Source organism: Carettochelys insculpta, chromosome 1 (assembly GCF_033958435.1).
Source record: "Carettochelys insculpta isolate YL-2023 chromosome 1, ASM3395843v1, whole genome shotgun sequence".
Lineage (NCBI taxonomy): Eukaryota > Metazoa > Chordata > Testudines > Carettochelyidae > Carettochelys > Carettochelys insculpta.
This window is the reverse complement of record NC_134137.1, coordinates 152,794,674-152,810,168: the sequence shown is the minus strand read 5'-3', so window position 1 is coordinate 152,810,168 and position 15,495 is coordinate 152,794,674. Positions and strand designations below refer to the sequence as shown.

The window sequence follows — 15,495 nt, the reverse complement described above, 5'->3', positions numbered from 1 at the left end:
TTTAATTTACAAAGAGAATTGTAATTTGATGGGAAGGAAAGAGGTTGGTTGTGCTGAGTCTGTGTTGCTCAATTCTGTATCTGGTAAGGACAGAAGCCTGAAGACCAGTCATTTTGTGTTTGACTATATGAATATGTTTTTTTTTTCAATACGTTAAAAATATATTTAAAAAAAAATGGAAGAGTTCATATTAAAATAAATAAAACTTTGGAAAAAATAGGCATCTTATTCCCCAGTGGAAAATTTGAAATTCAGAAATATTTTGCACCCTTTTCTTGCAACATCATATTTTGTTCACTTTTATGTTATCAATGTGCATTCAGTGGGAGGAAGATACTGACCAACGCTACTATATTTTTTTCAAATGTTTTCATTAAATCAGGATGAGCAAAATCTGACTTGCAGGAAGTGTGCAGCCTTGGCCGTTGCTGCCCATTCATTCTACGTTAAATGTATTCAATGTAAAATAATAAGTGACCATCAAGAGGTTTGGTTTGGATAGTAATCCAGAAATTCAGAGCTCGTCTAAATGTCTTAATCTAGAAATACATCTGGATGTATTGTGGAGATTGAAGGAGAACAAGCTTTCTTCATATACCTTTAAATACATTTACTCCAAAAATACCCCATGAACACTCTTGCTCAAGATACTTCACAGTTTTTCACTATGAGGAAATTCAGTACATCGGGGAAATTTTAAATAAGTAGAGTTAAGGGTTTTTTTAAAGTGGCAAGAAAGGTTCAGCTTTGTTTCCATTGTTCAGACTAGGTCACCCAGCCCTAGTTAATGCAGTAGTGCAAACGTTGTTATGTGACTATTGGCACATTTACTAGTCTAGGTGGTAAGGGTGCAATGTCAGTTTTTCAATTTGCAGTAATCTCTTGAAATGTGCAATTTCGAGTTGCGCTTAAGTGCAACTCAGAATCCCACTCCCCCTGGCCCTGGCTCAACCCCCCCAGCTCCGCATAGCCCAAGTTCAACCCACCCCACATAGCCCCAGCTTACCCCCCCCCATGCGGTTGTGTCCCCGGCTCACCACCTGCTGCACCTCCCTTTCACGAGGACTAAACTGGGCATAACAATGATGGAAGGATTTTAGGAACAATTTTTCCTCTCAGAGCAAGAATGGATGTGTCTCAAAATAAGTGGCCCTAATTTTCAAGGTGTTAAGGGCCTTTTAGTTCAGTGGAAATTTTGAGAACCCCCCACATTTCTGAAAATAGTCCCCAAAGACCTGAAAATATTCTATTTTTAATAGCTGATTAGTTCAAGAAGTGATATTTTAGCTCTGATGAAGTGAAGGGCAAAACTCCTGTTAGTTTCAGTGTGATCAGGATTTCGCGGAAGGCTTTTTCAGGTTACTGAAGTAGGCATAAACATTGGATACAAGGCCCAGAATAATTTAGCAGTAGCTGGCAAGCCAATATTTAAGACAGGTTTTATATTAGGGGAAAATGCCAGACTTCTAGCCATTGAGGCTGGTGATGTTGTTGTTACTTTATTGGATAGATAGAATATACAGAAATAGCAGTGTAAACTGTTTTATATTTTCACTGTTCTATCTGCTCTAAATCCAAGAGGTAATATGCCTATGAGTGAAAAAGTGTGTGGCCCAGCCTTTATGCAAATTATGCTTTGAATTTAAAAAAATAATAAATGTCTCATGGGTGTTTCTGTGGGGTGCTCTCATCACTGTATCATCATAGCCGGTGCCTGGGAACTGGTGCCTGGGCAGTGTGGTCCTGGCCAGCTCATGTACCCCCTCTCCTTTCCCCACAACCTTGAGTCCAGCACCCTCCCACACAGCTCCCTGCTCTGAGCCCCTACTCACCCTCCAACTCTGACTCTTGCATCCCCCAGGCTCCCAGCCCCCTTCTCTGATTTCTCCACACCCCAAGCCCCTTCCCTGATGCTTGCACTGCCCCCCACACCCAGTACCCTGCCCTAAAGGACATGAGTAATGCAGTGCACATTTTCTAGAAAAAAAAATTAAAAGCTTCTAGCTTTAATGGTGGTAGAAAGAGCCTGAAAAACTGATGCAAACACATCCTAAAAGCTCAAAAACCAGAAAGCAAATAAAAAGATTCCAACATTTAATGTTTAAAAAATCATGAGGATTTTTTTTTAACAATGGAGGTTGGCAATGCTGATGATCTGTTTTTGTCCGTCATTTCTTTAATTAGAATTAAGTATAATTTCTTGGGTAATAATTTTTGGAGCAATATAGTGATGTCTCATAATATTCTCATTTGTATCTTAGTTGTTAAATGTGTTGTTCAGTCTTTTAGTCACTGGTGCTGAAAGATAAACTGTGCTCAATTTTTCCTATGAGACATGATAGGTGAAAGAAGAGTGTGATAAATACTCTGTAGTTCTATTTTTGATATATATTCTTTATACTGACTGTACATGTGCTGTTTGGATTGTAACCCAACACAATGCTGCTGGTATATATTTAGTAGTTATGCTATTTGTGTATGATTGTAGCCTTGTGCTGGAGTTCAGTGTATTACTAGTATATATAGTCACAGAATTACAGAAATTAGAGAAGGAAAAGACCTGTCAGTGTTGTCAGTCTGTTCTCTTGTTTGTCTCATTTTGATGGGCACCTAAAAAGTGCCGTGACTTTTTTTCCAAAGGCGCTGAGCTATGATAGCTCCTATTGATTTAGGATAGATTTTAGCCCTTAGTAAGTCTGAAGCAACTTGATCAGGCTGGCCAGGCATTGAGGACAATAACACTATAGAACATCCCAGAGGCATGCTCCATTGCAAAATATTTACAAATGACCACTGAACTGAAGAATGGTGCCACTTCTAATTTGAAAATCTCCCATGTAAAACCAAGACAATATGTTTCTTTAGTTTGTGTGAGCCCCCTAGCTGGATTTAGGCTATATGTCTGATTAGCTCTACCAAGAACATGTATTATTTACCATTTAAGAAGTCCCCTGGTTGAAGTGACTATAATTATGCATGCCTTTTGATCCTTGAAGACTGAATTACTGTACACACATCCCTCATTAAACCATAGCCATACCAGAACAGACTCAATATTTAAGGCACAGAGAACCAAAAACAGTAATCAAGGTGGACAAATCAGAAACAAAATTATCAAGGTGAGCAAATCAGAGAGTAGAGGGGCAGAACGTGGGGGGTGGAGTGGAGGCAAGAATTAGATTAAGCCAAGTATGCAAACAAGCCCCTGTAAGTGACCCAGAAAGTTCCAATCTCGGTTCAAACCATGTGTTAATGTGTCGAATTTGAATATAAAAGAGAGTTCAGCAGCCTCTCTTTGAAGAGCATTGTGAAAATTCCTCTTCAGTAACATGCAAACTCTTAAGTCATTAACAGAATGGCCCACTCCATTAAAATGCTGACTAAGAGGTTTGTGGATCAGGAGTGTTTTTATGTCTGTTTTGTGCCCATTAACTCTTTGTCTAAGGGAGTTTGAAGTCTGTCCACTATACAAAGCATCCGGGCATTGTTGGCATATGATGGCATATATTGTGTTAGTTGAGGAACATGAGAATGTGCCCGTGATTCTGTGAATAACCTCATTAGGTCCAGTGATGGTATCTCCAGAAGAGATATGTGGACAAAGTGTGGCATCCTGATTAAGGATAGGTTGTAGGTCTTTAATAATTCGTTGCAGTAGTTTGAGTTGGGGGCTGTAGGTGATGACTAGTGGATCAGAGCAAATGTGACTATACCTAAGGGCTTGACTGTAAACAATGGATCTAGTTACGTGTGCAGGATGGAAGCTAGAAGGGTGTAGGTAAGTATAGCAATCAGTGGGTTTCTGGTACAGTGTGGTACCTACTGACAGAGACCAAAAACTACGAGATCTTTACCAAATATTCATAAACCTGAATTACCCACCAGGAGAAGTAAAAAAACAAATCGACAGGGCCAGATGCATACCGAGAGACCAGCTACTCCAAGATAGGCCCAAAAAAGCCAAGAACAGAACACCACTTAATCAGGATGCCACACTCCAGAAGGCCCTGGGTGACATGCCTGTTCTCTCCTACAGACAACCTCCCAACCTCATGAGGATTCTCACCAACAGCCACATCTATACCTGCTGGCCCCACAGCCTGACCAGCCCCGCAGCCCCAACCCACTGCAGCCTGACCCCCTGCTGGCCCTACAGCCTAACACCCCACTGCTGCCTGAACTCCCCCCTGGCCCCGCAGCCCCAAACCATGGCAGCCTGATGCCCCTGTATGCCCCACAGCCTGACACCCCTGCCGGACCTGCGGCCAGACCCTGCTGCTGCCTGTAATCCCCATGGCCAGACCCGTCCCCCCCTCCCCTGGTGGCTGCCTGTACATCCCCCGGCAGCCCCATGGCCAGACCGCTCTGCGGCCACCTGTACCCCCCCGCAGCCAGACCCCCACCCTCCTGCGGCCACCTGTACCCCCTGCAGCCAGACCACTCCACATCTTCCTGTAACCCCTGCGGCCAGGACCCCCCCCACCTGTAACCCTGGTGGCCCCACAGCCTGACCCCCGCCAGCCCCACGGCCCCAAACTGTGGCAGCCAGATCCCCTTACCAGCCCACAGCCAGATCCTGCCCCTGCAGCCCCAAACCCTAGCAGCTTGAACCCTCCCTCCCGCTCACCGCCCCAAACTACCCCCAGCCTTTAGCCCTCCCCAACACATGGGTCACTCACCTTTCACAAGCAGCGCCACCAGCTGCCACTCCTTCCATGAGTTGGGAGCTATAGGAACTATTCAGAAACTTTTACATGTAATTTAATAGGAATTTAGTTTCCCTCTTATGAGTTTCTGCCTCCGAGCAGAAAGTTGGGAACCAGTTGTGCTCCTAAAGTGAAGGATGAGTGTATATGCTTTCCTTGATGGTAAAATTCATCATTTGAAATTTCACCTAGTATGAAATGTGGCTCTTTGTTAACTTATGGGCTCACTCCTGCTCATATTGAAATCAGTGGGCATTCTCAGTTCCAAGGTTCGTACCTGGTGAGGAGATGGTGGCTGCTACAGGATAAGAAGGCGGCCTTGTAATGCTGCTTGTGAGCCAAGTTATCATGAAAGGGTGGGGGCTGTGCAATGGGTGGGCCTGCTGGGTGGCGGGGGGGCTCCCTCTCAGTGTAGGGATGGGGTAAGAGCGAGGGTGGGGAATGGTTTGGGCTGAGGCTTTGGGGCAGTGCAGGGGCTGAAACACACAGTGCCCTTGGCCCCAGTGTCAGCCCCTCTTGTGGTCGCTGTGCCATATATGATCCATCGCATTTGCTGCTCCCCTGTGGTTGTTGCAGAGCATAACTATCTCTGGTATCAGACCCCTATATTTCTGTTGAATGAGAAGCAATCAGATTCCAGGCACACCTCATTGTCCTGGCACATCCAAACACTTACTGTAACTCATGATAAGAAGAAGCTGGATACCAATTTGGTGGTCCTAGTTCTTATAGTTTAGGAGGAATTATTGAAGAAATACACTTGCAAATGGGTAAACAGATGCACGTTTCTGAAATATATAGTGAGATTCCATCCAGTGTTGTACAGTAGTTTCAAATTCTTTTCTTCACCAAAGGCAGTGTTCTCAATCTTTGTGATCCTGGGTCTTTATCTCTAGCTGATCCAGTCTCTAAGATGTGCTGGCATTAAACTGTGAAATAACAAGCACTACATACAATGTTGCATAATAACACAGAATACCTAATTAGTAGTAAAGTGTTGTACACTTTGTTAATAGTAATAAATTACCTTAATGGAATTGAGCCTATGTATGTATTTCAGTTGTCACAATGAAGAAAAGTTTAAAAATATATTTTCACCCTTTTTCAAGAAAGTGCTGAAATCCACTTGAAATTTTGTAATCACAAAAATCATGTTCAGAAAGAAACTATTTCCTCCTCTAACATGGATAGTACAAGGCAGCTAAAATTACTTTTTATGCTTCAGAAGGATTGAGAAAGTACAGATGTGTCGGGTTGGCTTCTTTGAATGTAATGGAAGTGATTGCTCCTGCTTAAACAAAGCCCATCTGAGTAACATTGCTTCTAAAATAAAATATTTTGGTATGTCTGCTGTCATTTTAATTAAATGAATTCCTGCAGTTAATGCATTATCTATATGTTTTTGTAGGATGTTAGGAAAATCTTTCCCTGGAACTGGAATGGTGCAATTTTACATCCACTGCATCAAGTTCAGTTCAGGAAACAGCTCAGACAGTGCTTTGAATCTTGGTGAACTTTTATGTTTAATAGTTATTAGATAACATTTATGTGATACCTTTTGTGTACTTTTATGTAGGAGAGAGTTAGTAAGAGCCTGCCATCTATCAGAGACGCTGACGCAGTCATCATTTATTTATGGGTGTCAGGCACTCAGGGTGCCTTGCTGAGCTACAATTCATCTGCAAATTCAATACCCTCAGCTCAGGATTAAACAAAGACTGTGAATGGCTGGCTAAATACAAAAGCAGCTTCCTCTCTCTTGGAGTTCACACCTCCAGATCTACTGATGACAATACAACTCAGCCTGCCTGACTGAGCTAACCTCGTTATCCCCAGCCTTGCTCTGGCCTATTTATACCTGGCCTTGCAGATTTCCAGGACCAGCATCTGAAGAAGTGAGTTAACTCACGAAAGCTCATGCTCTAAACTTTTCTGTTAGTCTATAAGGTGCCACAGGACCCTTCGTTGCTGCTACAGATCCAGACTAACACAGCTACCCCTCTGATACTTGGGTGTTTGGGTGGCTAGCAATCCACTGAGCTCAGATGATGCAAGTAAACCTTCACTAAGTCACTAAAAAACCCCAAGAAGTTACCACTGAAGACCTGTAAGACCATCAGCACTGTAGCTGCCCAAGGCATTCTATGCGCCACTGCTCTGACGGACTGTTGTCTTGTCTGGCCCTTTTTTCCACCTTTGCTTGTTCTGGCGTAGCCATAGTTCCTGCCTACCTCTGACCTTCTAATTTCTGGCTCTGACTACTGGCTTGTCTTCTGATGCTGCCTCAGCTTCTACCCTCTGACTCTGTTCTGACCACTGGTTGTACTGCCCATACTGCAGAGTTTGACCATAGGAACTTCTTGTTCTAGGCCTTCAAGCATACAGCCTAAATTTGGAATGGGAATCCAAGGCAGCACAGTTGGTGAACAAGCTGCTCTGCCATGGAGAGTGTGAACCCAGTAAGAACTGTATAAGTGTTTGATCTCTTATATCATTATTTCCACTGAGTGTCACTAGAGCGTGAGATTTCCCTGTGGATTTCTGGATGTCTGTAAGCAAGCTAATCCTTTGTTTTGTTTTACAACAATATTACAGCTTCAGTTTAAGTGCAAGGCCCTATGTCATGGTATGGAGGTCTCCAGATGATGAATTTTACCACTAGGATGGCATAGGCCATTTGGGGTGAGTGTACTCTTGGAGATGGGTGGGTAACCATCAGCAGAGTTTACGAGCCCACCCACAAAACTATATGCAGCAAAAAAGGTGACTGTGCCCTTGTTAGCAATGGGATAACAGAATTTGTAAAAAGCCAATGTAGGGAATCCCAGGTACCAGCAGTAACACCACCAGTCATTTGGAAATAGCCACTGGGCTTCCCTTCTTGCCCAGCAAAGGAAGAGAAATGAGGTTTAACCACATTTTGTTGAGTGTTTGTGGCTGATTTGTTTTGCCCCGACCTTTTACTACAGTTCCTGTGATTCATGGGACTCAAAAGCCACACTTTTGTCTTGAATTGACATAGCCAGTTTGGAAAATATAGCTTTCCTTTCCAGTCCCTCAGCGCACCTCTGGAGGAGGATGCTTACAATGCTCCAGAAAATGGGGTGTCTCCTAGCTGATCTACCCTGGATCCTAGTCATGTCCAGGAGCTAGTACTGGAGTGTTTTTTTTTCTCTCTCTTTCACCTTTCCATTTCTGCCTTGGCTCTGTATCCTGCCCATTCAGTAGAGGACTCTTTGTATTTCACTGTCATGAGATTGCCTGAAGCTGAGGTACCGACACTAACAATTATTTTAAAAATGAGAGGAAAAAAGATCCTGTTCTTTCTGCCTTTTCTTGTGATGCTCCTGTTACAGTCATGTTAACTGTATTGTTCTCTCTTATTTTTTTCTACATAAAAAAGTCATTAACTTAGAGTTAAGATGCCCAAGTGTAGTTTTTTCTCAAGAGGACAAATAGAAAAAAGCAAGGGAACTGAAGTAATGCTAGATTCATGCTCAGCACTATACCAGGCTCTGAGTATTAGCTAGCTACCGTCATGATGCTCAACTGCACTTTTACTGTAGTATGCACCTTTAGAACTGAATGGAAAAAGTTGGGGTAGTGTTTTCAGTTGGCAGTAAGAATTTCTAATTAACTGACAACCAGGAAATGCATATGTTTCTATTCTTGCACCAATTCTGCATCAATTTAACGTTTTTTGATCAGAACCTAATGTACTACAGTGTACCAAAGGTTGAAACTCTCTAGTCCAGCACATTCTTGTCCAGCAACATCCATCGTCTGATATGATTTTAGTTAGCTGGATGTCCACTTATCATGGTTGTAGCCAATTTTCCAATTGTCCCATAAAATTTGCTTACAGCCACCACTCCTGACTCTCAGTGTTCTGTGCTGTTATTTAGCTGTAATTTACCCCTAAATAGCTATGTCTACAACTGAATGCTACATCGAAATAGCGACATCGAAATAAGCTATTTCGATGAATAACGTCTACACGTCCTCCAGGGCTGGTGCCGTCGACGCTGGGCAGCACTACATCGAGGTAGGCGCTGCAGGGGAGCGTCTACACATGAAAGCAGCCCACATCGAAATAAGGGTGCCAGGAACAGCTGCAGACAGGGTCACAGGGCGGACTCAACAGCAAGCCGCTCCCTTAAAGGGCCCCTCCCAGACACACTTGCACTAAACAGCACAAGATCCGCAGAGCCGACAACTGGTTGCAGACCCTGTGCCTGCAGCATGGATCCCCAGCTGCCGCAGCAGCAGCCAGAAGCCCTGGGCTAAGGGCTGCTGCACACGGTGACCATAGAGCCCTGCAGAGGCTGGAGAGAGCATCTCTCAACCCCTCAGCTGATGGCCACCATGGCGGACCCCGCTATTTCGATGTTGCGGGACGCGGATCGTCTACACGTGCCCTACTTCGACGTTCAACGTCAAAGTAGGGCGCTGTTCCCATCTCCTGTTGGGGATAGCGACTTCGACGTCTCGCCGCCTTATGTCGTTTTCAACTTCGAAATAGCGCTCGCCACGTGTAGCCGTGACAGGCGCTATTTTGAAGTTGGCGCAGCTACTTTGAAGTAGCCGGCACGTGTAGACGCAGCTAATGTCTTCTAAGTAAGCAGTGGAAGTGTTGGTAATGCTTTTCGACAATACTGACCTCCTGTGATCCAGCAAATTCTCTCATTTGGCACCGGTCAAGATCCCAAGGGTGCTGGACTAGAGCGGTTCAGCATGTACTAGTCCAGCACCGTGTTCATTTGTTTAGACTGTACTGTCACAGATGAACAGTTGAGGAACCCCTGCTTCAACTGTGCTGATGGAGTCCATTGCTATCAGTGAACTAACTCCTGATTGTCACCAGTTTTTATGGAGTTTTAATGGATTAAATTATGCTCTTGCTGCTTCATACATTGTCACCTAACATGCAGTTAAATAAAATATATCTCATATGTAGATTATATTATTTTCTGGTGATGAATTGTGAATTTGAAAAAAAAAGTCTTTATTTTAATAAATTGTATTGTGGTTTATCAGTTATACACATTGCCAAATGCAGTATCTATGTCCTACAGTAACAGAGAAGTAGCCAAGTTCGTCTGTATTCTAACAAAACAAAACAGCAGTCACGTAGCACTTTAAAGACTAACAAAATTATTTATTAGGTGATGAGCTTTCATGGGACAGACCCATTCCTTTCGGTCTATAGAATTTCCGATCCACACCCAGATATACAGCACAGAGGTCCAAAAATATTTCAATGAAAACTGAGAAATCAAATATATGAACGGAAGGAGGGGAGTGAGGGATGGGGGATGTTAATGTTCGTATTGATCTCAGGCATGACACCTAATAAACCATTTTGTTAGTTTTAAAGTGCTATATGACTGCTGTTTTGCTATCTCCTACATGCCCACATTGTCTAGGTGCTCTCATCAGGAAGATGGTTATTTTATTTCATTGCATTTTTTCCACAAAAATAATTTACACAGGCACAAAGCCCACTTTTTTTTTTTTAGTTTTAGACTTTTTTTTCTGAATGTTAGCATGGGGATCCATAATCAAATTCTCTAAATTCTCCCTAGCTAGATACCACTTACATTTCTTAACTGTAGTGTTGAATTATTGCAAGGGGGGGAAAAAACCTGTAGATTTTCATATATATTCTGAGCACTGTGTGTTCTGCATCAAACTCTCTTGGTTTCTGTAAGTCTGTATGTACTATAGTTGGGAGGTGTAGTTCCCACTTAGGTAGATGTACGCATACTAGGCATGCTCAAACTGTGTGCTGAAATAGCAGAGTGGTTGCGGTGGCATGTACTGCAGTTCAGACAAGCCATCTGGATTACGTACCTAAGATATCAGATGGAATGATAGTCAGATGGGTACCCTGAGCTGTCAACCTGCAACCACAGTCACACGACTTTTAGCTCTCTAATTCAAGGACGGCTGGAGAGCGTGGTTGCCTACTTTAGCAGGGAATAAAGCTGCAGTAAAGACGTAGCACATGACATTCTGATACTGAATTCTTTAGCAAGTTGGAAACTCTGCATGGATGCTTCGAGAGGATCAGTTGAATGGGTTGGAAGGCACACCAATAAGTGGCTGGAAGGCACCCATTCTGATTTGGGTTGTGGGGACAGAGAATTCATTTCCCGTTAGACCCTCCCCCGCCATGATTTCTGAAAGATATCCAAAACTAAGGAATGGGAAGAGAGTTTGGTCTCATGAGGTACATTGAGGCCATGGTATGTTGGTACATTTTGGTCACCTGTACATGAGTTTGAATTGATTATTGACCTGGTGTTGGCTGGCATGCCCTGATATGGTTTTTCTAAAGTGGGCCCATGCTATCTCATGATATAATGGCATAGGTGTAGGCCAGTGTTTCTCAACCAGTGGTATGTATCCCCTTGGGGATACACTGAGATCTTCCAGGGGCTGCATCAGCTCAGCAAGATATTTGCCCAGTTTTACAATAGGTTACATAAAAATACTAGTAAAGTCAGTGCAGTCTAAAAGTTCATTCAGACAGTGACTTGTTTCTGCTGCTTCATATGCCTTTTGCTGGAATGCAAGTACAATATTTCTGTTCCAATTAAGTTATTTGATAATACGATGGTAGAAAGTGAGCAAGTTTTCACTAGCAGTCTTCTGTGGTATTTGTACATGTTTTTGTAAGTAAGTAGCTTTTAAATGAGGTGTAACTTGGTGATATGCAAAACAAATCTGACTATTGAAAAGGGTACAGTAATCGGAAAAGATTGAAAAACACTTTTTTTTCCCAAGACCTCAGATTACCTCAAGCAGTGGCATGTATACCCTTACTGGCATGCGTGCAAAGTCTGGAGGTACTTATAGTTTTTGTTTGTTGAAAAAAGGGTAGTTCATTTAAAAAAAAAAAAAGAAAAAGAAAAAAAAAAGGCTGAGAAACACTGGTGTAGGCAAACAGTGCTTGCTTTCCCTCTAATTCAGCATTCTTCTTTTTGGCATTATTAGTAACTGATGAGGATAGCATTTTAACCATTTGCTACGTTATTTACTAAGGGTGTGTAGCTGATGCAAACCTTATTTTTACGTGGACAAAATGTTGTATTAGATATATAGATTTTCATTTATCCATATTTTATTCCAACTTTTATTATTTTAAATTCTGTAAAATAAAAATCTTTGTGGAAATTAATTTTGATTTTTATTAGATATTTTTGTCTCTGTCCCTTATGACAGATGTTGCAGTAGTGGATATGAGTGATGTTTCCAGACAGCCATCACTCTTCTACCACCTTGGAGTTCGTGAAAGCTTTGACATGGCCAATAATGTTATACTCTACCATGATACCGATGTTGACACTGCTCAGTCACTTAAGGTAAGGTCCTCACTTCAAAATTCACTCAACTGCAGATATCCCTTTTAATTATGTTGAAATCGTAGAGCCTGATCCTGTAAACACTTGTGTACTTTGGAAACTTTACCCATGTTGCCAACTCAACAAAAGAGGAATACATGTACTTCTAAAATGGCAGGCAGGCTCATAGACCCATATCATGGTAATTGTTTTTTCATCAAACTGCTAGATATGGAAATGTGTGTAGTTCTGATTTTCTTTAATTCAGTCATAAGTAAGGTTTGTTTCTTCTTCTTGACTGTTGTACGTACCCTGTAAAAAGAGGCTAGGACTTTTGTTTAATAATGACATATGCTTTTATTGTTAGCCAGCTTACTCATCTAAATCATTATAGCCTTGCTTTGTATTTCCTTGAGGCTGGGTGGGTGGAACTATGTGCACACATGCTCATCATTTGCTTTTGCGGTGGGGTGAAAATAAGAAAGATGTCATCACAAAAGCTTTTTGTAAGCTTGCCATTTAATTTTAAATTAGGACAATAAATGTTACTACACTTTAAACACTGTCTGATTGTGGATAGATGGATGTTGACACAAATCATAACTCATGGGTATTTCTTCTCTGCTTGAGCAGAACAGAGGCAAACATCCTCTTCTGTGAAGTAGATTCCATTTAGACTTCTCCTTAATTTCACATCCTGTAGTGTTTGTTATCTCCACTGCCAAAACATTGCTCACAGAAAATAGAGTTTAAGATTGGAAGAGGCTACTAGATCATCTACTCTGACCTTCTGTGTATCACAGGCCAGCAACCCCACAACACCCACAAACTAACCCAAAAATGGAAATGAGACCAAAGTAAATGAGATCCGTACAAGACTGGATTATTATGTGCTAAACCCAGAAATTCAGGGATGGGGATGAGTTGCATTAGTGCTCAATGCTAGGGCAATGACAGCGAAAGTATTACTTGAGTGACACTGAGGTAATCCTGGCCAGTGACTTACACCAACATGTTGCGGTACAAGGAGAAAATCCCAATGTCACTGCAGCTCTGATCAGAAGAAAATTCTTTCTTAATCTGCCTATGGGGATTAATTATACCCTAAGCCTATAAGCAAGAACTAAGCATCTGAGAGGGAGAGCAAGAGAGAGATTGTATGGTGCTGCATCAGAGCCCAGGCCCACCCTTTGCAGTGCCCCATCTCCAGCACTGGCACCATCCTTCGTGTTCTGAGGAAGGAGATTTAAAGACAAATTCCCAGCATATATTGGAGTTGGGGACAGAAATCCCTTTCTGACCTTCAGCAGTGGCTGGCTGAAACTTTGAGGCATGGGCATTAGAAACATAAGATGCAAACTGCAGTAAGCCCTAGGGCTGTTGAGCCCTGCTCCCTGCAGTCATTTTATAATTGCATTCATGAGTTGTCCAGCTCTTTCTCAAGACAAATAAGCTATTGGGCCCAACAACTATTCCAAGGAGACTATTCCAAAGTCTTACCTATCTCAGGTTTAGAAACCTTCCAACTGTAGCTTGGATTTATATATAATTTTAAATTTATTTTTCTTCCAACATTGTCCTTTAGATTAAATGGCTCTTCATTCTCCTTAATATTTACTCCATAATATATATAAAAAGACTTTTCATAATCTCTCCTCAGGCTTTTTTGTACAACTAAACAAACAAAGGTACTCCAGTGTCCCCTGATAGGTCCTCCAGTCTCCTGTGGAATGTAACCAATCAGTTCAATCAACTTCTGTAACAGATGACTGGAGGACAGCTAATGTGATGACAGCTTTTAAAACGACTCCAGAGACAATCCCAGAATTTATAGGCTCTTAAGCTGACTTCTGTGGCCCCTTTTCATCTCAAGAATCATTGGTTAGCAGTGGCGGTGAGGGTCTAGGGGCAGTGTTTGAGTCTGCAGCTTCTCTCATGGCTTATCTGCTCAATATTGGATTTGCACAGTTGACTGCAAAAACCACGTCAGTCTATTTCCAAATGCTTGAGTCTGAGAGCTTTTCCTTCTAAGGCAAAGTTCTTTTGCGTGGCTTGCAGATATGCTTTCTAAGGATGATGTGCCCTGGCATAGCAGTCGTCGCCAGGTATTTCAATCTGATGATGTAGATAGCCAGAACTTTGGATCAATGTTGAATTTTTTCATGGTGTTTTTGCATGTATCCTTGAATCTTAGCTTTTGGTCTTACTTTTGTTCTCAACCCACATGACAATTCACCGAAAGGATTTCTTTGGGAAGACATTCGTCGCCCATTCTTCTCACATGACCAAGCCAACGTAGTCTTCTGCTGTTGAGGATTGCTATGAGGCTGGGTATGCCAGATCTTGACAGGACATCTGCATTTGAAACTTTATCTTGCCAGTTGATGTTCATAATTCTGTGGAGGCAATAAAGATGGAAGCTGTTCATTTTTTTTCTCTTGGTTCCAGTAGGTGGTCCATGCCTCAGAACCATATAACAAGATACTCAATACACATGCCTGGTAGATTAATATCTTTGTTTTCAGTTTAGGATTGTTTCATGCACATTTCGGAAGTCTGCCAAAAATGGTAGCTGCCTTCCCGCTTCTGATTTTCAGTTCTTCGTCCATGGATAGGTTTGTGTTGACCATAGATCCAAGACAATAGAATTGTTGAGCCACATCTAATGGGGTGTTATCCAGAACAACATTGGGTCACTGAGGTATACCTTGAGTGAATACAATGTCTTCTTCATGCTTATGTCAAGGGAAAACAACTTTCAGGCTCTGGACACAGAATCCATCAGTGACTTCAGCATGTCTTCATTATGAAGCTGACTTCAGTACCAGGAAAATTGCTCAAAACTGCCATAAAGAACAGAAATACTACACACACAAAAGAAATACATTTGTGATGGATTGTGGTCATTTTATTGAGGAAGAGTCAACACGACTTTTGTAAAGGGCAATTATAACTTACCGTTATATTAGAATTCTTTGAGGGGGTCAGCAAATGTGGACCAGGGTGATCCAGTAGATACAGTTTACTGACAGTTTCAGAAACCCTTTGAAATGGTCCCTTCACCAAAGGTTCTTATGCAAAGTAAACTGTCGTGGGGTAGAAGGGAAGTTTCTGTCACAGATCTGTAACTAGAGTTGCCAGCTGTCTAATACAAACCCAACCACCCTTGCCCTGCTCTTCCCCTTCCCCAAGGCTATGGCCTCGCCTGCCCTTTCTTGGAGACCCCACCCCTGCTTCCTCTCCCCCACCTTCACTCACTTTCACTGGGCTGGGGCAGGGGATTGGGGTGCAGGCTCAGAGTTGAGGGTGGGACCGAGGAGTTCGGTGTGTGGGAGGGACCTCAGGCCTGGGGCATGAGATTGGGGGTGTGGGCTCTGGAAGGAAGTTTGGGTGCTGGCAGGGCTCACACTTGGTGCAGTGGTTGGTGAAAGCTCTTTCCTGTT

At 42.5% G+C, this 15,495-nt stretch overlaps 1 protein-coding gene across 5 annotated transcripts in view; it reads left to right on the top strand.

Annotated features, from left to right (window-relative positions):
* Positions 1 to 15,495, top strand: part of MAP3K15 (mitogen-activated protein kinase kinase kinase 15) — a 156,476-nt gene that overhangs the window by 16,509 nt on the left and 124,472 nt on the right. For all 5 annotated transcript variants that reach the window (XM_074993985.1, XM_074993986.1, XM_074993981.1 and 2 more), the window contains exon 2: positions 11,934 to 12,073. In XM_074993985.1, coding sequence (XP_074850086.1) covers positions 11,934 to 12,073 — 140 coding nt within the window. The remainder of the gene's footprint in view (positions 1 to 11,933; positions 12,074 to 15,495) is intronic.